Source organism: Tamandua tetradactyla, chromosome 5, assembly GCF_023851605.1.
Source record: "Tamandua tetradactyla isolate mTamTet1 chromosome 5, mTamTet1.pri, whole genome shotgun sequence".
Classification (NCBI taxonomy): domain Eukaryota; kingdom Metazoa; phylum Chordata; class Mammalia; order Pilosa; family Myrmecophagidae; genus Tamandua; species Tamandua tetradactyla.
In genome coordinates, this window is record NC_135331.1 from 21,452,300 (window position 1) to 21,479,468 (window position 27,169).

The window sequence follows — 27,169 nt, forward strand, 5'->3', positions numbered from 1 at the left end:
ACAGATGAACTACAGACATTGCGCTAAGTGAAAGAATTCAGATGCAAAAGACCATGTACAATTCCACTTCATATCATAGGCAACTCCAGAATAGGCAAATCTGCAGAAGCAGAAAGTAGAGTAGTGGTTGCCGGGGGCTGGGGACTGCTGGGGGACAAAGGGACTGGCTGCTAATGGATACAAGGTTTCTCTCTTTTTTTTTTTTTTTGCATGGGTAGGCATCCGAAATCGAACCGCGCCTGCTGAGCCACCGTCCGCTTGTTACAAGGTTTCTTTTGGGAATGATGAAACCTTCTGGAATCTGATAGTGGTGATGTTATGGCAACTCTGTGAATATATTAAAAAAAACATTGACCACGTATTTTAAATGAATGAACTGTATGGCGTGTAGATTGTATTTCAATAAGATATTTTAAAAAATCAATTTGTTGTGTGTATGTTTATAAGTAACTTATAACATTAATTTATCTAGGGGTACAAGGGTAGCTCAGTGGTAGAATTCTCGCATACCACACAGGAGACCCGGTTTGATTCCTGGCCCATGCGCTTCCCAAACAAACAATTAACTAAAGAAACAAAAAACTCAAACAAAAATTCAACAAATGGTGCTGCAATAAGGGGATAATCACATGGAGAAAGAACGAAACATGACCCCCACCATACAGCATACAAAAAAAAAAAGTTTTAACGTATCTAGAAAACTATTAGACTTTTAGACCTTGGGCAAGTTGCTTAATTTCTCTTTAGCTTTGATTTGCTTTCTTATAAAATGGGAATATAAAAATACCTGCCTTTACGAACTTCTTACGAGGATTAAAGTGAAAAATGGATAAAGCCTTTAGCCCAGTGCTTGAAACAGTGAGCACTAAGGAAGGTTAGCTCTTATTATCATACACTTTATTAGCTCTTTTTCTCATACACCCACACCACAAGCTTACATATAAGCTGTCACTTTGTTCCTAAAAGGGATTTATTGCAGTGATGCTTAGAGTCTTCTCTAAATGTCTAACTAATGGCATTTTTTCAGAGAGCCTTTAGAATTTAAGTGGAAGTCCCTCTAGAAGCTGATCGTTTAAGTTTCTACAGCCATGGGTTGTAAATAAATTAAAAACATCCATCCCTTTTAACCACACTGGGGTCCTAAAAGAAAGAATGACATTTCTGCAGCTCTCCTTATGTGAGCCCACGCACTTTTCTTGCTTGTCAAAAGCCTGCTTCACCACGTGCCCTCTGGGGCTGTGAAAGGCCAGCCTGGGGTGCAGACTGCACGACCGCTTCCTCAGTAGTCTCTGGGGACTTCCTCGGCCTCTCTGTGCCTGGCGTCCATATCTGCACAGGGAGGATGACAGCTGGAGATTAAATGGGAACGTGAAGCATGCAGAATGGTACCTAGCAAGCCGTAAGCTCTTCATAAACAAGAGGCGGGAGACCTCCTCCAAGAGGCTGCTAAGGCCCCTCCGCTCTCCCAGCAGACTCAGTCCCCCCTCTGTCCTCCTCACTCTCAGTCTGCCCTGCTCCCCTGAGGCGAGGGCCCCAGCTGGTCCCCCCACCCCAGGCAGGCGGGAAAGGGTGTCCATAGGCCAGTTCTTCAAAGGTGACTCCTGAGCCTGCAATGGCCAAGGCACGAGGACCAGACCATAGGCTCAAGGCTCCTGGTCTTGGCTGCCCAGCACCAGCCTCATGGCAGGCCTGCAGCCAGACAGGCCCTGACCTGCAGGGGTGCCTGCTGGCTTGGCCTGGCCTGCCAGGGGCTAGGGGGGAGAACCCCAGTGCAGTTCCCTGTCAGACTCCGGGTGCTGTGACTTCCTCTTGCCTTGTCTGGATGCTGTGCTTTCAACTGCTGGCTTCCGAACCGGGGGCTGCCAGCCTCCACCCTGCCTGGTCCTGGGGTTCTCCCCAGTCTAGCTGAGGTACACTGACAGCCTCTGCATCTGTCCCTAAGTTTCCATTCGTCCTCCCACCCTCAGTAAGAAGGCCAAAGTAGTTTAACGGATCTCTCTAGCCAAATGGCAAGCAACATACAAATAGTTCCAACTTCAGCAACCAACTTTGAAGACCTCACTGAGCATAAAGACAGCAGAGCTGACAGGTTAAGAGGCACTTTATTAAATGCCTCCGCTGAGCAAACGGTGAGGGCTTGAAACAATTTCATCTTTGGCAAAGTTACACAACAGGAACGTAGGCTATTAGCAAGAACGGCTCACGCACACTCAGAAACGTGCTTTTCCTCTTCATTGGGATGAACTCGATTTCTGTTTTTGTGCTGCTGTTTCTGAAAAATTCTTACAGCTGCCTGCTTTGAGTCCCATTTGTGTGATTGGAGGAATGAAGGAGAGGACAGCAGACACACACTGGCAAGCAAAGCATTAAGTGAAACAGCTGGTGTTATAGCAGGGATAATAAAAATTTTTTTTTAATTTTTAATTATGCAATGAGTATACATGTTACTTGTAGAAAAATTGGAACATACGTGAAAGGAGCTAGCGTCACAGGATTATAAGGATGATTAATAACAACTGAAGCAGAGGCTACTGGTAAATAATATCGCCCCCATTTACCCTGTGCTGCACTTCTCCACAATCCTGAAATGGGAGCATTCTTATTGGAAGAACTATAGTAAAGTAATTAAGAAGACAAGATCTGGACAGAGCTCGACATTCTGGGTTTAAATCCCGGCTTGGCTACTTGAGAAGTGTGTGACTGAGCCTCTCTTCACCTCAGTCTCCCCATCTGCAAAGTGGGAACCAGAGGGCTGGTGTTGAAAATTCATTTTAAGACTGCACATAAAGTGCTTCGGCACAGAGCCTTTCAAGGCAGTAAGTATCTTCTGTCACGCTCCCCGTTTTCACAGGTGATGAAACAATTCGACAAGGGTAGGGCACTTGCCCAGGCTCACAACCTAATCAGCATTAGTGCTGACCATGGGCCCAACTGCCTTCAGCCCACAGAGAGAAGGGTCTGTTTCACAATTACACACGATCAAGATAAATATGAAAGGGATAGCGAGCAACTTTTTGACCAGCATCAGTTACATAATTTGCAGGTCACAGTTAAAAATGAAAATGCAAGGCCTCTTGTTCAAAACTATTAAGAATTTTAAGATGGTGACAGTGGGCATTAAACCAAGTGTGGGGCCCTTCTGAGCAACGGCACAGGTGGTATAATCATGCCACTGGCCTTGACTGGACCCTTTCAGTGACCAGGTTATAGGACTGAACTTGGATTATGTGGTCATGACAGTTAAGCACCCATGGTCAAGAAGATCTTTACGAATATACTTCAGCTGTCTCTTCCCCAGGGGTTACTGGTATACAGGGAATCCATATTCAGTGATAAACAAAAACCAAGTCAAAACCACATAATCAGCAATAAGAATATTCTTCCTTGATCTCCTTGACAATCGATGGCATTAAGGACCAATTCACTCCAGGAAATCTGCTGCAAGATCATAATTCTCTAATCACAAATGTCCTTAACATTTTTTAAGGTGAGAGGCACAGAGAACTTTCAATGAGTCCTTTCATCATGGGTCACAGGAAAAAGAGATAATTCAGGCTGGACATGGTGGCTCAGCAGGGAGAGTTCTTGCCTGCCATGCCAGTGCCTGCCCATGCAAAAAAAAAAAAAGAGATAATTCAGCTGAGTTCCATTTTAAATTATAAGCCAAGACCTTATTTGTTCTTGTCTTATCAAAGAAGTGCTGATATTCTGTAAAGGAAAACTGCAATTCACTTTCTTCCCTAACAATGAATAGAAAGCTTGGTGTTTTCAGGTATTGGTATTGAAAGAGTATGTGGTTTAATGATTATAAAGAACCTTTCTACCAAACGGGATTTTAGTTCTGACTTTCTTGTACTTTCTCTTGACATTTCTCAAGAAGCAGAGGCCATAATACTGAGGAAGTGCAGATGCAAAATACAGCAGACACCTAAAAACCAGAACCAGTCTCATCATTTTTAAAGTTCCAAGGTGAGATTTAGAAACAGAGCTAAAAGTAATAAGAGAGGATTCCCTCTGAGCCCAATCCAGCAAAAGAAGGGGAATTAAATCATCAAGTATACTGGGAGGCCTAATTAGCAAATCTTTTCGTTTGGGGTAGATGTCATATCTCCTTAGCTCTTAACTCTATTATCTTATCAAGTCCACTGACTTCAAAAGTTTATTCCATTTGAACAGAGGGTTTAAATGAAAAAGGGAGACTTCTGACTTTTAATGGATGCTCAAGAGACTTAAAACATGCCCTTTAGCATTAACAGTTCACCAAACAGGGTGATGCTGACCTAGCCTAATTTTTGCCAACCATCCCTTTCCTCTAAAAAGACTTGACAATTACATGACCAATTTTGAACCATTCAAAAACCAGGCCTTGAGCACACTGGATGAAATGAGTGGACAACTACAATTACACCAGATTTCAGAGGTAGTTACAAATCCTTATCCTAACTGCTCAGTCTGTCAGCTTCTTACCTGAGGGCACCAATACCCCTCAAAATTGTTAGGATGTCTTTACAGCAGGGCTTCTCAGTCAACACACTTACTGACATTTTTGGCTGGATAATTCTCTGTGTGGAGGGTTATCCTGTGTTTCTCAGGATGTTGAGCAGCATCCCTGGCCACCACCCACTAGATGCCAGTAGCACATCATCCCAACACTCATTTACAACCAAAAATGTCTCCAGGCATTGCCAAATGTCCCTGGGTTAGGAGCCAGGGGAGGCCAAATCACTTTCAGTTAAAAACCACTACCTTAAAGGGATGGCAATAAATAAAAGACAAAGATTCAAAGCACTTTAGACAAGGAATGGATTTTTTAAGGATCTTATGCACAAATGATTCTCACTCTGGTAAGCATCAGGCTCCCTGGGGAGTTTGTTAAAATGCTGATTCCTGGGCCTCCCCACCCGGACCTATCAACATAGCCGAGAACCGGGGTTTGCACATAATAGCAGCAATACCCCCATTCAACTGATAAGCTAACTTGGGTCAGTGAGGGAAAATGCCTTGCCCAAGGTCACAGAGCTAATTAGAACCAGGACTCCAAACCCAACCGTGCCTTTCCTTACAGTAAGGGTGGGTGAGATGAGGCGTGTGCGCGCGCGTGTGTCATTCTCAGTCTTTGAGAGGCAGTAAGGGTGGATGAGGTGTGTGTGTGTCATTTTCAGTCTTTGAGAGGCAGTAGAGCCTATTGGTTAAAAGGGACCACTCTGGAACCAGCCAGCCTGCCTTAAAATCCCGACTTGGTATTTAAGAGCCAGACGACCTTGCACATAACCTCTGAGAGCCTCAGTTTCCTTCTCTGTCAAACGGAATAATAATCGTACCTATTTACCTCCCAAGGGTTGGAGAGGTTAAAAAAAGATCATGTATAAAGCCCTCGGCACAGGGCCTGGCACACAGTAAGCACTCAATACATGTCCTACTATTATTACAATGATCGGACCACGAGTGCAGAGTTGAAAGGGTCAGCGGGGCCAGGGGGTTGGGGGCTGGAAATGGGTTCAACGAGGCGAATCGACCCCCGCCTTCTCCCCTTCGGGCCACGGCCGGCCGCCCAGTCCCTCACCTGGCCCCGCAGCTCCTTCTCCAGCTGCCGGTAGTCGTTGTTCCAGACTAGAAGGTGCAGAGGGAAGTGGCTGCCGTCGTCGTGGGCCGAAGACATGGCGAGGAGACCTCAGAGGGCCCTCGCCGCCCGTTCACTGAGGTCTTGGCCCCGGCGGGGTCTCCGGGGTCCGTCCGTCCGCCCGGCCGGCAGCCAGCGAGCGAGAGAACCAGGCGAGCGAGCGAGGGGCGCGCTGCTCGGCCGGGTGGCCTAGAGAGCCAGGAGCGGGGCGCACGGCAGGTCGGGGGTCGCGGGCCGGGTCGGGGACCAGGTCGGCCGCGCCCACCCCGCGCCCCGCCGCGCTCCCGCCGGCGTTGACAGCTCGCGAACCGACTTCGGGGCCGAACTGTCCCAAACAGGGAAGTGCGGGGAGCGAACCACTGCGCGCTGCGGCAGGGGGAGCGAAGCCAGGGACCCGGCCGGGTGTCCTCTCGACCCCATTACCCCCTAACTGCACACCGGAAAACTCAATACCAACGTCTACACGGAGCTAGAATTCCCTCTCTTGGCCCGAAGTCTTAATAAGGAAAAATCGGTCTATCCGTCTCTAGCCTCGTCCCCCCTGCTTTATCTACCCACAGTTGTGCGCTCCACAACTGGGCCGCTTCCATTGGCTCTGCGATGGGGGGGGGGTGTCTGAGTGGCCTGGACTAAACCATCCCCTTGCAGCCTTTTTGGACCAGGGCAGAAGCTTCTATGATTTGTCAGTAGCCATTTTGGAAGTGGGCAACACCAAAAATAGTTGTAAAGGGAGAACTATAAACCCTGGGAAAGTGGCATCTAATATTTGCATAATAGAAGCATAGTTCTATCTCAAGGTTTCTCAACCTCAGCACATTTGGGGCCAGATAATTCTTTGTTTGAGGTCCTTTCCTGTGTTTTGTAGGATATTGAGTAGCTTCCCTCTTCTCTATCCACTGGTGGCCAATTTAGCACCCTTCAAAATTTTTTTCGCCAAACATCCCCTGGGGGATCAATGTCGCCCCCAGCTGAGAACCACTGTCTATATGAACTCCAAATTTGGTTATGATTCAAAAATATCTGTGGCACACTAATACAAGGTGTTAATAATAGAGTGGTTTATGGGAACTCTATATTTTATGCATGATTTTTCTGTAAATCTACAACTTCTCTAATTAAAAAAAGAAAAAAGAAAGAACCTGTGCTGGTAGTTTACTTCACATATGACTGTTATTTTTTTTTTTTTCATGGGCAGGCAGACACGCAGGAATCGAATCCAGGTCACCAGTATGGCAGACAAGAACTCTGTCTGCTGAGCCACCGTGGCCTGCCTGAAGCTAACCATTTGGATTTGTAATTATGGCTGGAAGGGTGCATATATAATACTTAGACTTTACCACAATCTGCAAATATGAAGTTCATCCTTGGATTTCAACTTCAGACACTGTATCTTCTTGAATCAATAAAGAACCAAGTCAGCTTATAGCTACTAACCAGCCTGAGCTCCATGCTGCTGCTGCTGCTGCTGCTACTGCTCAATTGTCTACAACTACACAACCTAGCTCAGCAAAGTTATTCAATGCATCCTAAAAGCATCCTCTCTGCCTTTCCTGCCTGTGCACAACCAGCTTTTCAGATGTCTGCAACGACAGCTGTTCGAGAATTCTGGGCTAATCCATTCTCCACATGTGTTGAACCCAGATGATTTGTGAGTCGGGGAACCAAAACAGGAAACAAGAGCATCAAGATAGCACCCATAGATTCAGACTGTGGAATGTGCAGGAACTGTGTGGCTATTTCCACATCACACATTTATCAAACTGGAGAGATGGATCCTGGGTCATGCTTCTGAGGCCTTTTCCAGGACTTCTTTTCTTTTCAGAAGCCTCATACAACTTAATTTCATTCTCTCCATCATCCCATGTTAATTGAACATCTCTCCTATCTCAGTCTGAAAACCCCACAGTGGTAGGGACCACTTCTGTTTTGTTCACCAGACTACCTGAAGCCAAAACAGTACCTGGCCCATCATGGGCATCCAATATTTGCTAAATGGAGATTATAATCCTGTTTGCATGTAACATATACAATAAATGTTCATTAGCGTTAGGCTCACATCTCTTCTCTCCTTCACACTAATTAACCTCACTTCATTGTGTTTATCTCACACCATCCTATAAATTACTTTCCTTCAGGATTCTTATTCTCAAATTCCAAGTATATGAAGAAGAGCAGTGATTAGAAAATAATAAAATACCAATAATAGTGGTGGTTACTATCTATTGCGGGTTTCCTATGGGGCAGGCACAACATGCTTCTTCATAAATTACTCCATTTGTCCTTGGCCAGATAATAAATATTCACGTTTTGTGGGTCACATTGTAGTTCTGTTGCATATTCTTCCTCTTCCTCTTCTTTCTCCTTTTTCTTCTCCTTAAAACCTTTTAAAAAGGTGAAGACTATTCTTAGGTAGCAAGCCGTATAAAAACAAATCGTGGACTCCGTTTTGCAGATGAGATTAAAACTGAATTCTAAAGATGAAAGCATCTAACATATTCTATACTTGACTTATTTTATTGCAGATCAACCTCAATAGAATGTAACATCCATAAGTACAGGAAATTTTGTCTGCTTTGCTCACTGCTGTTTCTCTCGTTCCTGACAATGTTTGGCACATAGCTGGGCTCAATAAGTATTTGTTGACTGAATGAATGAACTCGGCCAATGTTACAGTAAATGGCCACCGATTGTCTCAGGAAGGTTGTGGCTGCAGCGCTCTAGTCATTAGATTTTGCTGCTTCCCCTGGTATTTATCGGTGCTGCGAGGAGGCATATCTCTTCCAGGGGGACCTAAATTCAAGATTTAGAAGTAAAGCGAAAGATGCTGGGGAGGAGCCTGCCCTTACTCAAGATGGCGACAAGGCAGCGTGCCCTGTCCGGTCACATGACCTATATCGCCGAAGGGAGCCTCCTTGCGCCTGCGTGCTGCGCCGCTATTCCGAGTCGCTGAGGGGAGAGGCGCCACCGCTAGCGCCGCCGCAGGGACCCGTTAAGCGGAAGCGCTCCTGCCGCCGCCTTAGGTGTCCCGGGGCCCCTAGCTCCTGACGCGTGGGAGGCGGGAGCCATGTCGAAGCGGCTCCGGAGCAGCGAGGTGTGCGCTGACTGCAGCGGGCCGGGTGAGTCGCACCGGCCGGGCCCGCTCCCCTCCTCTCCTGGCCGGGACCCCTGCCCCGGGCCGCCCCCTCGGGTCCGGCAGGTCCCCGCCGGCGAGCCCCGCGCCCCTCGGCCGTGGTCGCAGCGAAGGGGAACCGAAGGCGGCTCTGGGGCAGGGCTTGTTCCAGGCCTGTCAGAGTCGGACGGGGCGGGGGCCGCCCCCTCCCTTCCTTCCCTTCCCTCTCACACCACCAACACCTCCCCCCCCCCCCCCCCCCGCCCATTCCCCTTCATCCCAGACCGGTGGTGGGGGCGGGGGCTGGGGCCGGGCCCTCTCCCCTAACAGGAAGGGGCTTGGGCAAGCCACAGGAAAACCAATTACAGAAGTAAACTGCGAACGTCTTCGCGGATGCGGCCCCCAGAAGCTGCAGGTGTCACCCCCACCGGTCACCCTGTCCCTCGCCCGGGGTGGGCGACACTCGCGGCTTCCTTCACCAAGGCACGTCGAGGGGCCTCTGGGGCAGATGACTTCCTGGCTTTTGACATCCCGCTCCCACTCCACGGGGGAGAATCCAGGACGTTGAGGGCCGGCAGCGCCAGGCAGCGCCTGGGAAACAGTGCCTGTCTCGAGTTTGGGAGCTGAACAGCCTGGGTTCAAACCTGGTTTTCCCAAGGGTGACCTTGGACTGGTGACTTTGTTTGGCCAAACCTCGATTTCCTTATTTTTCCGATGGGGAAAATTGGGAGTACTGTGCTCAGGGGCTAGGAAGATTCAGTAAATGTTCTTATGATCCTGTTAAAGTTTTTTGTTCTTTTTTGTATTATGTTCTTCAGTACGGAACCCTCATAATCTCTTAAAACTAGATTTAATTCCTAAGTCATATATTAATTACAGCTTACCAAGTAAACACAAAATCACTCGGCAGAATACACATCTGAGTATTATTCAGGGACTGTAAGCATGTTGTGGCTATTAAAAGGCCGAAGCCATTTCCACCTATGTGCACTTTTCAGATTTAGGGTTCCGAGCTGTCTTTGCAATTGGAACTGAATTGTCAGGTCTCTATGGTTAGATTATTATATGCTATTTTCAGTGCTTGCATTTATCTATGTTGTGTTTGAAGTAATTCAAAAGTCAGATGGTTGACTTGGCACAATAGCACCCAAGAAACAGTGTTAATGAAATCATAAACATGTTTTTGCAACTGTTTTGAACTTCATCTTGTGATTTGGAAGTTGAGACTGATTTTAAATTGTACTGTGATAACTCAAACCTACGTGGTTGTGTCATGGCCTGTACAATGCAACCAGGATTACCAGTTTCCTTTAAAGACGGGAAGAGGGGTAAAAGGGTTTAAAAAGAGATGCTTCATAATCAAGTTAGGGTGGGTTATATAAACTCCATTTTTATTCTCTAAAAGTGTTATTTGTTCCGCTTCCTTCTTTTCTTGCCTGTTTTCAGTTGAACTTTCAGAGATGTGTTTGATTCACGTGTCTAGCATCAAACTTCCTCTTAGAATGAGTATTCTTTACTTCTCAAAAGACGCTGTGGGGCTAAGGGGAGTTGCTTCTCCGTTGCTGCCCCGAGACTGCTTTTCACTTTGTGGCGTTTTGTACATTTCAGAACATTTTCTCTTCCATTGTATCATTTTAGCTGTTGTTTCATATGCATAGTCTACAGAGACTTGAGTCACTTCCTTCCTGTTTTGAGTATAATTAGGCTACCTTGAACTGTTCTGTGAACTTGAGCAGCTAGGAATTTGTGCTTCTTTTCTGCAAAACTCTGGTGAAAGAATTACCTTTCCATTGAGGAACCCCTTTGAGAATCTGATGAAAGCAAAGACGCCACTCCCCAGAAAATGCACTGGTATTCACACTCTCACACAGATTTTACTTAGGATTTCTCACTCGAGTTACAGACAATTCTGAAACCCATTTGTGGTGTCCATGAACCCTGTATAAGAAGCCCTGACATAAAATATCCAGATAAGCTGGAAGGGTTTTGCCCAACTTCATTCATGCAAACTTGATTTTGATTTTACTATGTTGTGACATTCTAGTATTCTTTCCCCAGGATTCTGGTACATGATGTTAAAATGATCATTTGAGAACCTTGCTTAAGGTGTGTTAAATCCTCACTGTCTTGGTGCTGTTTAATTTCCTCCAAGAATACTGTAAATCATCTGGGTGATACATGAAAATCAAAGCTATGCTTCAAAGCAAATAGGTTTTTATGGTCATTAACAGTAGTACCAGACTGCAAAAAAAAAAATGTTCCTATATATCATTTTAAATAACCCTCATCTTGATATCTTCAATCCTTGCTCAGTATAGTAGTACTGAGAGAGTTATGCATCCTTGAATTACTTTGTTTCTGTTTTGTTTTAGGGCAAACATTTAGCCACAATGACTTCTTAAATATTTCACTTATCTTAATGAATCTAGTTAGTTTTAAAATACGTCATACTCTGAGTGCAATTACCTGAAAAATCTGGTGAGATTTTCACTATACTGTACTATAGTAGTACAGTATTCACATGAAGCATTCACTGTTTTTTAAGTATTTCTAATCAAAAACTTTTCCCAGTGATCATGAATTTCAGTAGGTTCTTGAAGATATCTGAATGCTGTTTAGAAAAGATATAACAACTAACATCACTGAGTACTTACTATGCACCCATTACTTATTCTTTTCTACCCCGAAATGTAGGTATCATTACCATTTGACCCATGGTGAAGAGACTCAAAAGAAGTAACTTGCCCGAGGATATTGTACCACAAGTGGCAGAATTGGGGCTCAAACCCTGGCCTGCTTGTCTCTGGAGCCAACCTTCTTAACCATCATACTTTCAAACCCCTAGGGTTTGTCTTTGATTGAAATACCGTAATTTTTCTGTATATGGTTTGAAAGAGCTTGAATAAACTGTTAAAATGATTAAGATGTTTGTGGACATTGAAAAATTTCTAAGTATAACCCTTAGACCTGGTAGTTTGAGTGGCACCTCACTTCATTGTGATGGAATGTATATCTTCCTTTAATTTAGATTTCTGCGTGCTCGGTTTACTTACTCGGATCCATTTTGTTTGCCACATGTGTATGAGTCCTTGTTTCAAAGGCTGTCTAATAAAGTTCTCCTGAGACTTCATAGGAGAAAAATACTGTATGCACACCAAAAATATTGCCCGTTTTTATTTTGCATCTTCATCTCTGTGAAATGACTTAGTACAGTTTATGTTCTTTCAGATGAGTTGGAGGGTTGGATTTGTGAGTAGTTTATTTAAAACAACTAAGGGAAATCATAGAATGTTTCCCAGTGGAGGAGGCCAGGTTTCCCAATCTGTCCTCAGAACCGTAACAGCTGAGCGATTTTATAGTTCTCTCACTCACAGCTTTCTCTTAAGCATATGGGCATGTAGATTTGTAAATTAGAGTAGCAGTCCTTTTTGCAGTTTACTTCAGGTAATGTTATGCTTCTAACTCACTGTCAAAATTTTATTATCTGGCCATTTGTGGAGATGGATTTGAAAAGAGTCATCTGCACCCTCTTAATTTACTTTTCTTACATTGAATGAAAGAACATCCTAATGTGGTGTAGATAACACATTATGACTACAAGCTGTGGTCCTGAGCCAGAAAAGAGAGAACTGTTTATTTAGGGATTCAAGTCGTGTTTTTAGTATCAGTTAACATGGTACATAATCAGCCATAATAGATGGTGTCATCAGCAGAATCACCAGCTTGATATGTCGTTGGCATTTGGAAACACAAACCTCAGTCATCTTTTGCTCTCTGACCTTATAGCAACCAACTGGCATCCTCACCTCTGGAATTTCATTTTACTTTCCAGATCCTTCCTGGGCATCAGTAAACAGGGGGACTTTCATATGTGATGAGTGCTGCAGTGTCCATCGGAGTCTGGGACGCCACATCTCTCAAGTCAAGCATCTTAAACACACACCATGGCCTCCCACATTGCTTCAGGTAAAGGACAAGAATTCTTCTCACAGCTTGTAATTTAAGTTTTTTTGGCTTCATGTTTTAGCAAATAAAATTTCCTCTAGTGTACTTTTTAAATCTCTCAAAAATATTTGAATAGCAGTTTAATAGAGGAGCTGAACCAGTCAGTGCTATATATAAGTATTATCTAAATTGAGTTCATTATTTAAGATTCTTTTCCCCTCCTCTACATCAATCTGGCCCCAGAAGCTCAATTAGTGATAGATAGATAATTAAAAATTCTTTGGTAGCATTTCAGGGTGACTTTTTAAACTGTCACTAGAAATTGTTTTTTTTAAATAGTCCCATCTATTCCACTTACCATGATAAATGTTTCTGATAGCTACTGCCTTAGAAAGTTTTCACTGATGTACTTATTCCTGAGTACCTGCTATTATTTTTAGATTTTTTTCCTGCTTTTATAGAAGCATGAACTGGGATCTCTCAAATTTCAGAAATATGGAAGCTTTCTGAAAGTTCTCGTTAATAGGCAGAGATCAAATTAAGTTAACGTATTTTGAATGCGTGCCTGACACTCTGCTAATTGTTAAAAGGACTTCTGGATTTCTTTGAAGTCAAATGTCATGTCACTTATATTTCTATTTTGGAGTACACATTCTTCAGGTTCTGCTGGAATTCAGAATTAAGCATGTGTTTTACCTTCATTTGTCTTGTGGGCACATTTTACTAAATTTATGGCAGCTGCACAAAATGCCCCTTAGAATTTGCCTCTATGAACAAGTAGATTTGGATCTCTCATGTGAAAATATCCCCACTAATGTTAAAAACAGATGGGACCAGGTTGCCGTGTCAGGAGCTGTGCTTTGAAATGAAACTGGGAGATAGGGTTTATTGATAACTTTGACTTATATGTTTCTAAGAGTCCATTCTCCTGTGAAAGTATTTCCTGATCCCAGGCCTGTCTGTGTTTACACAGCCTTACTATGTTATAGGATGTAAATAAAGTCCAGAGATGAGTAATTTTAAATGGTAGGGTTGACCCTAAAGCAACATTTCCCCAAAGTATGTTTTGTAAACCACAAGTGGTACTAAAGAGAGCTGTAATTAATATTCAAATATTTATTAAAATAGTTGCATTACTTTAATGTATATAAGAAAAATATAACTAGCACATCAAACCATCATTGCTAGTAAAAGTTTTTAAAAGTACATGGACGTAAAGAGAACAATTAAGTAAATAATATAGATAGTACACAGGTTAAGAATCTTAAAGTAGTATTTGAATGATGAAGCTTGAGAAACACTGCCCTGAAGTAGCAAAATACTCTTCCTTCATAATTTATAAGAACAGTTTAATCAAAGTGGTTTAGGTATGTAGCTCTTCTACTGGTCAGACCTGAATCTTGCATTCAGGTTCGTCTTTTCCCATTCTAAAATCAGGAAACAATGATGTGATACATCAGTCATGCTAGTGTTTGTAATGGAGTTTTGTTCTTCCCAATTCAGTCACTGATTCTCATTGAAGATTTGTGAGAAGAAATTAAAATATGATTTTGTACTTCTTGGTTTTAGATGGTTGAAACCTTATATAATAATGGTGCTAATTCTATATGGGAGCATTCGTTGCTGGACCCTGCCTCTCTTATGAGTGGAAGACGTAAAGCTAATCCACAGGATAAAGTACAGTGAGTGGAATGTTTATAAATACTCTTACTTCCTAACGGAACGGGGCCCACTGAAGGGAGTGCAGCTGTTTTTGACCAGCCTCCACCAGGGCAGCACAGGAGGTGGTGACCCCAGTTGTGCCTTGGACTCTTTGCTATTAGAAGTGCAGAAGGAAGCCTGGTGGGACCATCTTCTTTTGCATGTTATCCAGCACGATTAAATGGTTTCTCCAGTTAAGAGACTAAGGCTTACAGTAAGACTGTTGCTGTAATTGGGCTTAAATTTAGGTGCTCAAAGAAAAGGCAGTCAGACCAGAAATCTAGGTTCTGGGCCCCAGTGTGTCCAGTGCCTCACCTATATGATGGGACTAAATTCTGCTCCCTTACAGTGTTGCTGGGTCAATTAGGAAAATTACATAGACAAGAAAGATGCTATAAAAAACAGGCGTTCTGCAAACCTGGCCATTATGACTAATAAATGTTGTCAGACTGCAGGTCTTAAAGAGTGCTGAAACTTATTTCAGTATGTTTCATTTTATTCTCTAGTGGGGGATGTGGGTCACTTCCTCTTCTTTTTACAGTACAAAGAATAGAGAATGTCGTGTCTGAACTGCAAGTGAACTGTTTTCTTTTTTATTTTCAAACCAGTCCCAATAAAGCAGAATTCATCAGAGCCAAGTATCAGATGTTAGCATTTGTCCATCGCTTGCCCTGTCGAGATGATGATAGCGTGACTGCCAAAGATCTTAGTAAGGTGGGTCATACCTTTTAAAATCCCTAACAAATATCTTATTTACTCACGTTCCCAAATATCTACTGAAAAATTTAGATTTTTTTTTACCACCCCAAAAAGGGATCCTAAAAATAAAAAGAAATGAAAAACTTTCAAGGTATTTCATACGTGTAAAAGTATCTTTAAGCTTTGCGGAAACCCATGGAAAATCAGAAGAGTACTTCTTGTTTCTTCTTAAGAAAGAAATCTGTGAAGCATAATTAGATTTGTTTTGTGTATACCTATTGTAAAGTGAAATGGGAAGAATTGTCAAAACAGAAGAAATTTGAAGATTTTTTCCCTTAAATTTGAGGTAATAAAATGGTGCTTATTTAATATTAAAAAAAAAAAATCCCTAACAGAACTGGGTGAAAAGAAATCTTCAAAAAATGGAGGAAAAGGAAAAAAAAGCTCATTTCTGTTCACTAAATAATTAATAATAGCTTTTTTTGCAATTGATTAAAAAATCTTAATTCTAGTGGGAGCCATTCATATTAGTGGATGTATAAGGGCAGAAAGGTAAAATAAGGCTCTAGAAAATTATTTGGGATTTCTTTTTCCAGATGAATGTTTAAAATATTATTTCTGTAAGCCTTTTTGTTTGTTTGTTTGCCTGACGTTGAAATAAGAACCATCTGTGAATCTGTTTCTGGAAAGGACTAGAAAGATTTCAGAACAATTGTTTCTAGTAAGGACTGGAAAAAGTACCAAAGAAAGAGGGCAGATTTCTTCAGATTTCTGGATTGCACAGTGAGTAGGAGCTTCAGAAAGTAAGGTGCAACTTCAGAAAGCTGTGGTTTATGTGGAATGGTTTATGATAGTTGTAAAATGAACATATGGTTTTCTTTATGTGGGCCTTAGCATGTTTTTGAGTGATGTCTTATGACATGCGTATCATTATTTTCAAAGCACTGCTTTTGGCAGATGCTCACACAAAGCATAGACACATTCAGAATTCTAAATTTTGTACTGAGGGTTACTTTCGTTAATTAGTAAGACTTGGATGCACATGTTAAGAGTAGAATTCTCCATTCCTGTGATAAGGGTTATTGCTTTTTGGACAATTCTAGGTTAGATTTGGAGAAAGCCTGCTCTTTTTCTTAATGTGTAAGAGTTCTTCTGCAATAGTACAGATTTTGGTATACCACAGTCCTATTTTCCACCCTGAAAGACTTCATTAAAATATTATACATAGGCAAAGAATAGTGTTGTATAATGTAGTATAAGGCAGAATTCTGTAGCTTACACACTATAAAACTAGAAGCCTTTAAAGCCTTAGGCTCAATAACAACAACAGCTAATGATAGTAGCTGTATTTGTTGAGCAGTTCTTACATACCAGGCTCATTGCTAAGTACTTTATAAATTATTTCATTGAATTCTCACAATAACTGTGTGGATAGGTGGCTTTATTATCACCATTTTAGAAATGAGGAACTGAGTCTCAGAGAGCCTAAAGCACTTTCTTAAGGCCACCCAACTTGAAACGGGTATAGTTTGAAAGCCAGGTCTATCAGATTTTAGAACCCTGCTCAACCACCTCTTCATACTGCCTGTCACTGAAATTCTGATTGTGCCTCCCTGGACAAGCCTCGCATTTGGGCAGATCAGCTTTCACAGCCCTAGTTCCTTTATCAGTAAAATGAGCCTGACCCTACCTTACAGCCCAGAGGTGGTTGTGACTAGCAAGGGAGAGAGACTGCTTCGTCCACCTATTGAACCAAATAGGGATTATCTATGACTAATGCAGTATATATTATAAATGATCTACCAGCTGCTGTAATGCACCAGTCCTTATGTTTTTAACAAATAATTTTTGTGTGTGTTTTTCAGCAACTCCATTCAAGCGTGAGAACAGGTAATCTTGAAACCTGTTTGAGGCTGTTATCTTTAGGAGCACAAGCCAACTTCTTTCACCCTGTAAGAAAGCATGAATTTGATTCAGATATTAAATTGAAGTTAAGTGGTTTGGGTTCACTTAACCTTTAGATTATTTAACTTGCTTTTGTTTACTTCTTATTAATGATTCTTAGGAAAAAGGAAACACCCCGCTCCATGTTGCCTCCAAAGCAGGGCAAATTTTACAGGCTGAATTATTGTCAGTATATGGAGCAGACCCAGGCACACAAGATTCTAATGGGAAAACTCCTGTTGATTATGCCAGGTAAGAGAGCTAATTCTTGTCACTTTTCTCTGTTTGGGATTATTTATGTTGCATATGACTCATTGCCAAAGTGGCTGAATTGAATATGACTGACATTTAACCCCTTTTAAAGATTTATAGTCTGTTATTTTATAGATGAAGACATTTCAAATGCATATAAGCACAAATCCTGGCTAAATCAGGGTAAATCAATAAAGGGTAAAATCATAAACCAGTCTGCTTAGCTTCCAGTCTTATTTTTTTTTTTTATTAATTAACGGAAAAAAAGAAATTAACACAACATTTAGAAATCATACCATTCTACATATGCAATCAGTAATTCTTAACATCATCACATAGATGCATGATCATCGTTTCTTAGTACATTTGCATCGGTTTAGAAGAACTAGCAACACAACAGAAAAAGATATAGAATGTTAATATAGAGAAAAGAAATAAAAGTAATAATAATAGTAAAAAAAAAAAACCTATAGCTCAGATGCAGCTTCATTCAGTGTTCAACATGATTACTTTACAATTAGGTATTATTGTGCTGTCCATTTTTGAGTTTTTGTATCTAGTCCTGTTGCACAGTCTGTATCCCTTCAGCTCCAATTACCCATTATCTTACCCTGTTTCTAACTCCTGCTGGACTCTGTTAGCAATGACATATTCCAAGTTTATTCTCGAATGTCCGTTCACATCAGTGGGACCATACAGTATTTGTCCTTTAGTATTAGGCTGGACTCACTCAGCATAATGTTCGCTAGGTCCATCCATGTTATTACATGCTTCATAAGTTTATCCTGTCTTAAAGCTGCATAATATTCCATCGTATGTATATACCACAGCTTGTTTAGCCATTCTTCTGTTGATGGACATTTTGGCTGTTTCCATCTCTTTGCAATTGTAAATAACGCTGCTATAAACATTGGTGTGCAAATGTCCATTTGTGTCTTTGCCCTTAAGTCCTTTGGGTAGATACCCAGCAATGGTATTGCTGGGTCGTATGGCAATTTTATATTCAGCTTTTTGAGGAACTGCCAAACTGCCTTCCACAGTGGTTGCACCATTTGACATTCCCACCAACAGTGGATAAGTGTGCCTCTTTCTCCGCATCCTCTCCAGCACTTGTCATTTTCTGTTTTGTTGATAATGGCCATTCTGGTGGGTGTGAGATGATATCTCATTGTGGTTTTGATTTGCATTTCTCTGATGGCCAGGGACATTGAGCATCTCTTCATGTGCCTTTTGGCCATTTGTATTTCCTCTTCTGAGAGGTGTCTGTTCAAGTCTTTTTCCCATTTTGTAATTGGGTTGGCTGTCTTTTTGTTGTTGTTGAGTTGAACAATCTCTTTATAAATTCTGGATACTAGACCTTTATCTGATATGTCATTTCCAAATATTATCTCCCATTGTGTAGGCTGTCTTTCTACTTTCTTGATGAAGTTCTTTGATGCACAAAAGTGTTTAATTTAGAGGAGCTCCCATTTATTTATTTCCTTCTTCAGTGCTCTTGCTTTAGGTTTAAGGTCCATAAAACCGCCTCCAATTGTAAGTTTCATAAGATATCTCCCTACATTTTCCTCTAACTGTTTTATGGTCTTAGACCTAATGTTTAGATCTTTGATCCATTTTGAGTTAACTTTTGTATAAGGTGTGAGATATGGGTCTTTTTTCATTCTTTTGCATATGGATATCCAGTTCTCTAGGCACCATTTATTGAAGAGACTGTTCTGTCCCAGGTGAGTTGGCTTGACTGCCTTATCAAAGATCAAATGTCCATAGATGAGAGGGTGTATATCTGAGCACTCTGTTCGATTCCATTGGTCGATATATCTATCTTTATGCCAATACCATGCTGTTTTGACCACTGTGGCTTCATAATATGCCTTAAAGTCCGGCAGCGCGAGACCTCCAGCTTCGTTTTATTTCCTCAAGATGTTTTTAGCAATTCGGGGCACCCTGCCCTTCCAGATAAATTTGCTTATTGGTTTTTCTATTTCTGAAAAATAAGTTCTTGGGATTTTGATGGGTATTGCATTGAATCTGTAGATCAATTTAGGTAGGATTGACATCTTAACTGTATTTAGTCTTCCAATCCATGAACACGGTATGCCCTTCCATCTATTTAGGTCTTCTGTGATTTCTTTGAGCAGTTTTTTGTAGTTTTCTTTATATAGATTTTTTGTCTCTTTAGTTAAATTTATTCCTAGGTATTTTATTCTTTTAGTTGCAATTGTAAATGGGATTCGTTTCTTGATTTCGCCCTCAGCTTGTTCATTACTAGTGTATAGAAATGCTACAGATTTTTGAATGTTGATCTTGTAACCTGCTACTTTGCTGTACTCATTTATTAGCTCTAATAGTTTTGTTGTGGATTTTTCCGGGTTTTGATATGACATATAGTATCATATCGTCTGCAAACAGTGATAGTTTTACTTCTTCCTTTCCAATTTTGATGCCTTGTATTTCTTTTTCTTGTCTAATTGCTCTGGCTAGAACCTCCAACACAATGTTGACTAATAGTGGTGATAGTGGACATCCTTGTCTTGTTCCTGATCTTAGGGGGAAAGTTTTCAATTTTTCCCTATTGAGGATGATATTAGCTGTGGGTTTTTCATATATTCCCTCTATCATTTTAAGGAAGTTCCCTTGTATTCCTATCTTTTGAAGTGTTTTCAACAGGAAAGGATGTTGAATCTTGTCAGATGCCTTCTCTGCATCAATTGAGATGATCATGTGATTTTTCTGCTTTGATTTGTTGATATGGTGTATTACATTAATTGATTTTCTTATGTTGAACCATTCTTGCATACCTGGGATGAGTCCTACTTGGTCATGATGTATAATTCTTTTAATGTGTTGTTGGATACGATTTGCTAGAATTTTATTGAGGATTTTTGCATCTATATTCATTAGAGAGATTGGTCTGTAGTTTTCTTTTTTTGTAATATCTTTGCCTGGTTTTGGTATGAGGGTGATGTTGGCTTCATAGAATGAATTAGGTAGTTTTCCCTCCACTTCGATTTTTTTGAAGAGTTTGAGGAGAGTTGGTACTAATTCTTTCTGGAATGTTTGATAGAATTCACATGTGAAGCCATCTGGTCCTGGACTTTTCTTTTTAGGAAGCTTTTGAATGACTAATTCAATTTCTTTACTTGTGATTCGTTTGTTGAAGTCATCTATTTCTTCTTGAGTCAAAGTTGGTTGTTCATGTCTTTCCAGGAACCCGTCCATTTCATCTAAATTGTTGTATTTATTAGCGTAAAGTTGTTCATAGTACCCTGTTATTACCTCCTTTATTTCTGTGAGGTCAGTGGTTATGTCTCCTCTTCCATTTCTGATCTTATTTATTTGCATCCTCTCTCTTCTTCTTTTTGTCAATCTTGATAAGGGCCCATCAATCTTATTGATTTTCTCATAGAACCAACTTCTGGTCTTATTGATTTTCTCTGTTGTTTTCATGTTTTCAGTTTCATTTATTTCTGCTCTAATCTTTGTTATTTCTTTCCTTTTGCTTGCTTTGGGATTAGCTTGCTGTTCTTTCTCCAGTTTTTCCAAGTGGACAGTTAATTCCTGCATTTTTGCCTTTTCTTCTTTTCTGATATAGGCATTTAGGGCAATAAATTTCCCTCTTAGCACTGCCTTTGCTGCGTCCCATAAGTTTTGATATGTTGTGTTTTCATTTTCATTCGCCTCGAGGTATTTACTAATTTCTCTTGCAATTTCTTCTTTGACCCACTCATTGTTTAAGAGTGTGTTGTTGAGCCTCCACGTATTTGTGAATTTTCTGGCACTCCGCCTATTATTGATTTCCAACTTCATTCCTTTGTGATCCGAGAAAGTGTTGTGTATGATTTCAATCTTTTTAAATTTGTTAAGACTTGCTTTGTGACCCAGCATATGGTCTATCTTTGAGAATGATCCATGAGCACTTGAGAAAAAGGTGTATCCTGCTGTTGTGGGATGTAATGTCCTATAAATGTCTGTTAAGTCTAGCTCATTTATAGTAATATTCAGATTCTCTATTTCTTTATTGATCCTCTGTCTAGATGTTCTGTCCATTGATGAGAGTGGTGAATTGAAGTCTCCAACTATTATGGTATATGTGTCTATTTCCCTTTTCAGTGTTTGCAGTGTATTCCTCATATATTTTGGGGCATTCTGGTTCGGTGCGTAAATATTTATGATTGTTATGTCTTCTTGTTTAATTTTTCCTTTTATTAGTAGATAGTGTCCTTCTTTGTCTCTTTTAACTGTTTTACATTTGAAGTCTAATTTGTTGGATATTAGTATAGCCACTCCTGCTCTTTTCTGGTTGTTATTTGCATGAAATATCTTTTCCCAACCTTTCACTTTCAACCTGTGTTTATCTTTGGGTCTAAGATGTGTTTCCTGTAGACAGCATATAGAAGGATCCTGTTTTTTAATCCATTCTGCCAATCAATTCTAATTGGGGAATTCAGTCCATTAACATTTAGTGTTATTACTGTTTGGATAATGTTTTCCTCTACCATTTTGCCTTTTGTATTATATATATATATCATATCTGACTTTCCTTCTTTCTACACTCTTCTCCATACCTCTCTCTTCTGTCTTTTTGTATCTGACTCTAGTGCTCCCTTTAGTATTTCTTGCAGAGCTGGTCTCTTGGTCACAAATTCTCTCAGTGACTTTTTGTCTGAGAATGTTTTAATTTCTCCCTCATTTTTGAAGGACAGTTTTGCTGGATATAGGAGTCTTGGTTGGCAGTTTTTCTCTTTTAGTAATTTAAATATATCATCCCACTGTCTTCTCGCTTCCATGGTTTCTGCTGAGAAATCTACACATAGTCTTATTGGGTTTCCCTTGTATGTGATGGATTGTTTTTCTCTTGCTGCTTTCAAGATTCTCTCTTTCTCTTTGACCTCTGACATTCTAACTAGTAAGTGTCTTGGAGAACGCCTATTTGGGTCTAATCTCTTTGGGGTGTGCTGCACTTCTTGGATCTGTAATTTTAGGTCTTTCATAAGAGTTGGGAAATTTTCAGTGATAATTTCTTCCATTAGTTTTTCTCCTCCTTTTCCCTTCTCTTCTCCTTCTGGGACACCCACAACACGTATATTTGTGCGGTTCATATTGTCCTTGAGTTCCCTGATACCCTGTTCAAATTTTTCCACTCTTTTCCCGATAGTTTCTGTTTCTTTTTGGAATTCAGATGTTCCATCCTCCAAATCACTAATTCTATCTTCTGTCTCTTTAAATCTATCATTGTGGGTATCTATTGTTTTTTCCATCTTTTCTACTTTATCCTTCACTTCCATAAGCTCTGTGATTTGTTTTTTCAGTTTTTCTATTTGTTCTTTTTGTTCAGCCCATGTCTTCTTCATGTCCTCCCTCAATTTATCAATTTTGTTTTTGAAGAGGTTTTCCATTTCTGTTCGTATATTCAGCATTAGTTGTTTCAGCTCCTGTATCTCATTTGAACTATTGGTTTGTTCCTTTGACTGGGCCATATTTTCAATTTTCTGAGCATGATCCGTTATCTTCTGCTGGCGTCTGGGCATTTAGTCAGATTTCCCTGGGTGTTGGACCCAACAGGTTGAAAGGTTTTTCTGTGAAATCTCTGGGTTATGTTTTTCTTATCCTGCCCAGTAGGTGGCGCTCGTGGCACACGTTTGTCTGCGGGTTCCACCAGTAAAAGGTGCTGTGGGTCCTTTAACTTTGGAAAACTCTCACCGTCGGGGAGGTTCGCCAGCCGAAGCGGCTTGGAAGAGTGCCAGCCGGCCCGGGGGTCTGAACGCGGGGAAGGTCGCTGGCCGCCGCAGCCCGGGAGAGCGCCCAACCGAATTTCCTAGCCGGCCCGGGGCGCCAAGCGTGGCGGGAGGGCATCAGCCGCCGCGGCCCGGGAAAGTGCACCGTTCCCAGCCGGACCGGGGAGTCATGTGTTTGGAAGGGACCTCCCCGGTCACCGTTCTCCGCGGTCTGGGGATTTCCGATCCAATTCTCTCAGCAGTCCGGGGGGCCTCGCATGGTGGGGGCGCCAGCTGCCGCGGCTTGAGGGGACCGCCTGCCCAATTCTGCCAGCTGGCTTGGGAAGGAGGAAGGGAGGGACTCCGGCCGCTTGCCGTCCCGCCCGGGAAAGCCCGCGCCCCTCGGCGATCTCACTGGAGCTGGTTCTCCCAGACAGTCAGCCGTTCCAGGATGGGGTACGCTGTCTTTTTGATCTCTGTCGTGGCTCTGGGAGCTGTTCTGTATCGTTTCTACTCCCCTAGTAGCTGTTCTGGAGGAGGAAAGGTGAGGGTGGCAAGGCGGAAGAGGGCACGGTGGTGGTTGGAGAGCCGCCGGAGCAGGAGGAGAAAGGGAAGGATAAGATGGCGGATGGAGCGCCGCCAGTGGAGAAGGGGGAAGAGGAGGGCTGGATGGCGGTGGGAGCGCCGCCGGCGGAGAAAGAGGGAGAGGAGGGCTGGATGGCGGCGGGAGCGCCGCTGGTGGAGAAAGTGGGAGAGGAGGGCTGGATGGCGGCGGGAGCGCCGCCAGCGGAAAAAGAGGGAGAGGAGGGCTGGATGGCGGCGGGAGCGCCGCCGGCCGCTTCCAGTCTTATTTGATCCTTTGTCTACAACGGCATTTGAGCGATAATCAGAGTTGAAGTCAAGTATTGGGAATCACAGCCCCCACTGTTTAATTTTTTAATACTCTTAGTCATTGCTTGAACTTAATAGCAGATCCATATGATAGATATGCGATTATTCAAGACTGATTAAAATGTTCATTGTGAGTTTTAGGTGGTAGACATCTGGGTGTGCACTATAAAATTCTTTAAATTTTTCTTTGCTTGAAAATACTTTACTATGAAATATTAAAAAAATAAATAAACCCATAGGTTAGCCTTGAGTATCATTTCAGTGATTGAAGATTGATCATCTTTCCTTCTTTTTCCACATTATTTTATTAACTGTGAATCACTAAGCACTCTGCTCCAAAGAAGATAAAATGGGTGAAGTGACAAAACTCTGCCTTCCCAGAATTTACTAACTCTTGGAAGAGATGATTCATAAATGCATTCAAAAGTAAAGTATTATATGATTCTTGTTGCCAAAATTAATAGCTGATCTTAAGGGTTTCTTCATTGTGGCCCAAATTCATTAAGAAATTTCTTTAGTTGGTCTTTGAAGAATGGATTGCATGTAGGTAGGTGGAGGTAAGAGAGAGGGTGTGAGTTAAGATTTGGAGCTAGAGAAAGATAGGATCTGTACAGCACAGCAGAAGACCTGGAGAGATAGAGCAGAATGTGTTTAGGAATTATAAGAGATAAGATTTCCAGATACGGATGAATACACTGTTTCATCAGTACAACTCCATCAATTGTATGATGCATCACTATTTCATATGCCATTAAGAAAGATAAAAATTCAGATGATTAAGTCAGGGTGCATCAACAATTGTAGGCTACATCCTGATTTCACAGATGTTAAAAAAAATGTAGGGAAAGAAAAATAAAAGCTGTGTGTCTTAAAAAGCAAAGGAGTGTGATAGGTTAGAGGATATCTTGTAGTACATTGAGTGAATGGGAAGAGAAACTGGTTGAAACAAGACTTGATCTTTTAGGGGTAAGAGAGCCCTCAGTAAATGATACTTATTTTCACTCACCTTTGAATATGTTCGTGTGTGTACCTTGCACATAATAGTCTCTCAATGTAATTATTTATTTATATCCCTTTTGACTAAATGGATTTCAAGCAGCTTAAATATTTATCTTAGGAATGAAGAAAGGCAAACTTAATATTTTCTGTTACAGAAATTGAAGTTAAGGAGGTGAAACTAGCTATAGGTATTGTGAGCTGTGAGTTAGATTGGTCTGTCTCTCCCTGAATTGAAGCCCTGGAAGGGGTCACCATCCTCTCATCCAGAGCCAGACTGGCTATGTCACAATCTGGGAAAAGGACCTTTCACAAAATATCAATGCCTGGGCTCCATCCCCATCCTACTGATACAGAATTTCCAAGATGGGGGCCTTCACATCTTTTTGTATGTATTTGAAAGCACTCTAGTTACTTTTTGAGAACCTCTGTCCTAGACTATTTATTAATTTTATCCTCTCACTGCATTAGAGGAAGTTATTCTCTATCCTTCTTTTTAAGTCTTTGAATTCCTTATTGAATATTCTGTCTTATAAATTATTAAAGGAGTAGAGCTGTGTTCCAGTAGCCATGTTTCTTGAAGATGATTGTATAATGATATGGCTTTCACAATGTGACTGTGTAAATTTGTGAAAACCTTGTGTCTGATGCTCCTTTTATCAACCTTATCAACAGACGAGTAAAACAGCATAAAATAAATAATAAGGGGAACAAATATTAAAATAAGTTTAGTAGATTGAAATGCTAGTGATCAGTGAAAGGGAGGGGTAAGGGGTATGGTATTTATGAATTTTTTTCTATTGTGTTCTTATTTATTTTTCTGAATTGATGCAAATGTTCTAAGAAATGATCATGATGATGAATATGCAACTATGTGATGATGTTGTGAATTACTGATTATATATGTAGAACGGAATGGTATGTTAAGAATGTTTGTGTTTGTTGTTACATTTTTTTTTAATTAAAAAAAAATTAATGAAGGAAAGGGGGTTGTTCAGACTGTGAAAACAATTTATAAGGGAATCCAAGTATACCCTGGCTATTTACCTTACATGAGAAGGTGGATCATTCTAAAACCTCATGTTTGATAAAGTGCTCAGGTATCTTAGGAGTTATCTTTGTACTTTAATGATCTGAAGCCAGCAAATGGTAGACAATATAAATAGTACATTGTTTTCTCTTGATAGGCAAGGAGGGCACCATGAGCTCGCAGAACGCCTTGTAGAAATACAGTATGAGCTGACTGACAGACTAGCCTTTTATCTCTGTGGCAGAAAACCAGGTAAGTGAACAATTAACAACTTCTCTACACCTCTAGTCAGTAAGTCTCTGGGAAAACAAGCTGGAATACTAGTTTTTAAAACCTCCTCTGCTTTAGCGTATCCTCAGGAAAATTGTGAATAAAGGTTTTCATTTGAATTTATAACTTCAGAATTTTTAGTTAAATGTAAAAGATATTTTTAGCTTTTTAAAACTTGATTCTAGCTCTAGAGAAGTAACCATTTCAAGACTGAAAGATCATAATTGAGCTATAATTGAATGGGCACCATGGTACTGGAGCTTAACAGACTAAGAATGAAAGAACAAAGCAATGTCTTTTGCAGTTTGAAGAATTTTATCTAAGGAATGGAAAAAACTCCAAAAGTAACTATACCTTTACCAGCTCTGTTTGCGATGTGTCCGCAAACTATAATTGTTCACCAAATCCGCCATCACCTGTTTTTAGAAATAAAACTTTATTGCAAGACAGTCATACCTATTCATTGCACATCATCTATAGCTGCTTTTGCACTACAGTAACAGAAATGAATAGTTGTTACAGAGACTGTATGGCCCTTTTCCAAAAAACTTTGCTAACCTGTGATGTAGAATATCTTTATAGATATATACAGTGGTTCTCGACCCTGGCTGTATAGTAAAGTTAAGAATTCCTGATGTGGTTCTGGTTCTGGGTGAGGTGAGGTAAACACATGCCACCCTGTCCCTCCCACTGAATACGATTAAAACACCCTGGACCAAATGCAGAACTCTGAAAAGTAGATGCTATTAGGCAGATTGAGGAACTCAGAGTACCACCAAACTGATAGTGTCCTGTTTATTTTTCCCTTGCTGTAGCCTGAAATCCAGAACTGCATAACAATTGCAAAAAAGTCTTCCCCTTCTGGTCTGAGGAGCAAGGAATGAGTCTCCTATAGGACAGGGAGAATAAGAGGATTGCCCTGGGGGGGTTTCCCTTCTTTTTTCTGTTCTCTCCCACTCCGGCTCCTAAGATGCTACAGACGGGATAGCACAGGTCCT

The 27,169-nt window shown here is 41.2% G+C and overlaps 2 protein-coding genes across 14 annotated transcripts in view; one reads left to right on the plus strand and one right to left on the minus strand.

Annotated features, from left to right (window-relative positions):
• Positions 1–5,831, minus strand: part of ANKRD13A (ankyrin repeat domain 13A) — a 36,387-nt gene extending 30,556 nt beyond the window's left edge. The window contains exon 1 of one of the 2 annotated variants that reach the window (XM_077160053.1): positions 5,564–5,831. In XM_077160053.1, the coding sequence (XP_077016168.1) occupies positions 5,564–5,659 (96 nt within the window). In that variant the 5' untranslated portion in view covers positions 5,660–5,831. Of the gene's footprint in view, positions 1–13; positions 130–5,563 lie in introns of those variants that run through there. The other variant, XM_077160054.1, reaches the window with a different exon arrangement.
• A 2,701-nt stretch (positions 5,832–8,532) lies between these two features.
• Positions 8,533–27,169, plus strand: part of GIT2 (GIT ArfGAP 2) — a 51,229-nt gene continuing 32,592 nt past the window's right edge. For 9 of the 12 annotated variants that reach the window (XR_013175631.1, XR_013175632.1, XM_077160055.1 and 6 more), the window contains exons 1-7: positions 8,534–8,736; positions 12,562–12,695; positions 14,244–14,356; positions 14,984–15,089; positions 16,940–17,026; positions 17,140–17,270; positions 26,059–26,153. Coding sequence is in view for 10 of the 12 variants with exons in the window: in XM_077160055.1 (XP_077016170.1) it covers positions 8,685–8,736; positions 12,562–12,695; positions 14,244–14,356; positions 14,984–15,089; positions 16,940–17,026; positions 17,140–17,270; positions 26,059–26,153 (718 nt within the window). In the remaining 2 variants the exon portion in view is untranslated. Of the gene's footprint in view, positions 8,737–12,561; positions 12,696–14,243; positions 14,357–14,983; positions 15,090–16,939; positions 17,027–17,139; positions 17,271–26,058; positions 26,154–27,169 lie in introns of all 12 variants that reach the window. The other 3 variants (XM_077160064.1, XM_077160065.1, XM_077160061.1) reach the window with 2 other exon arrangements.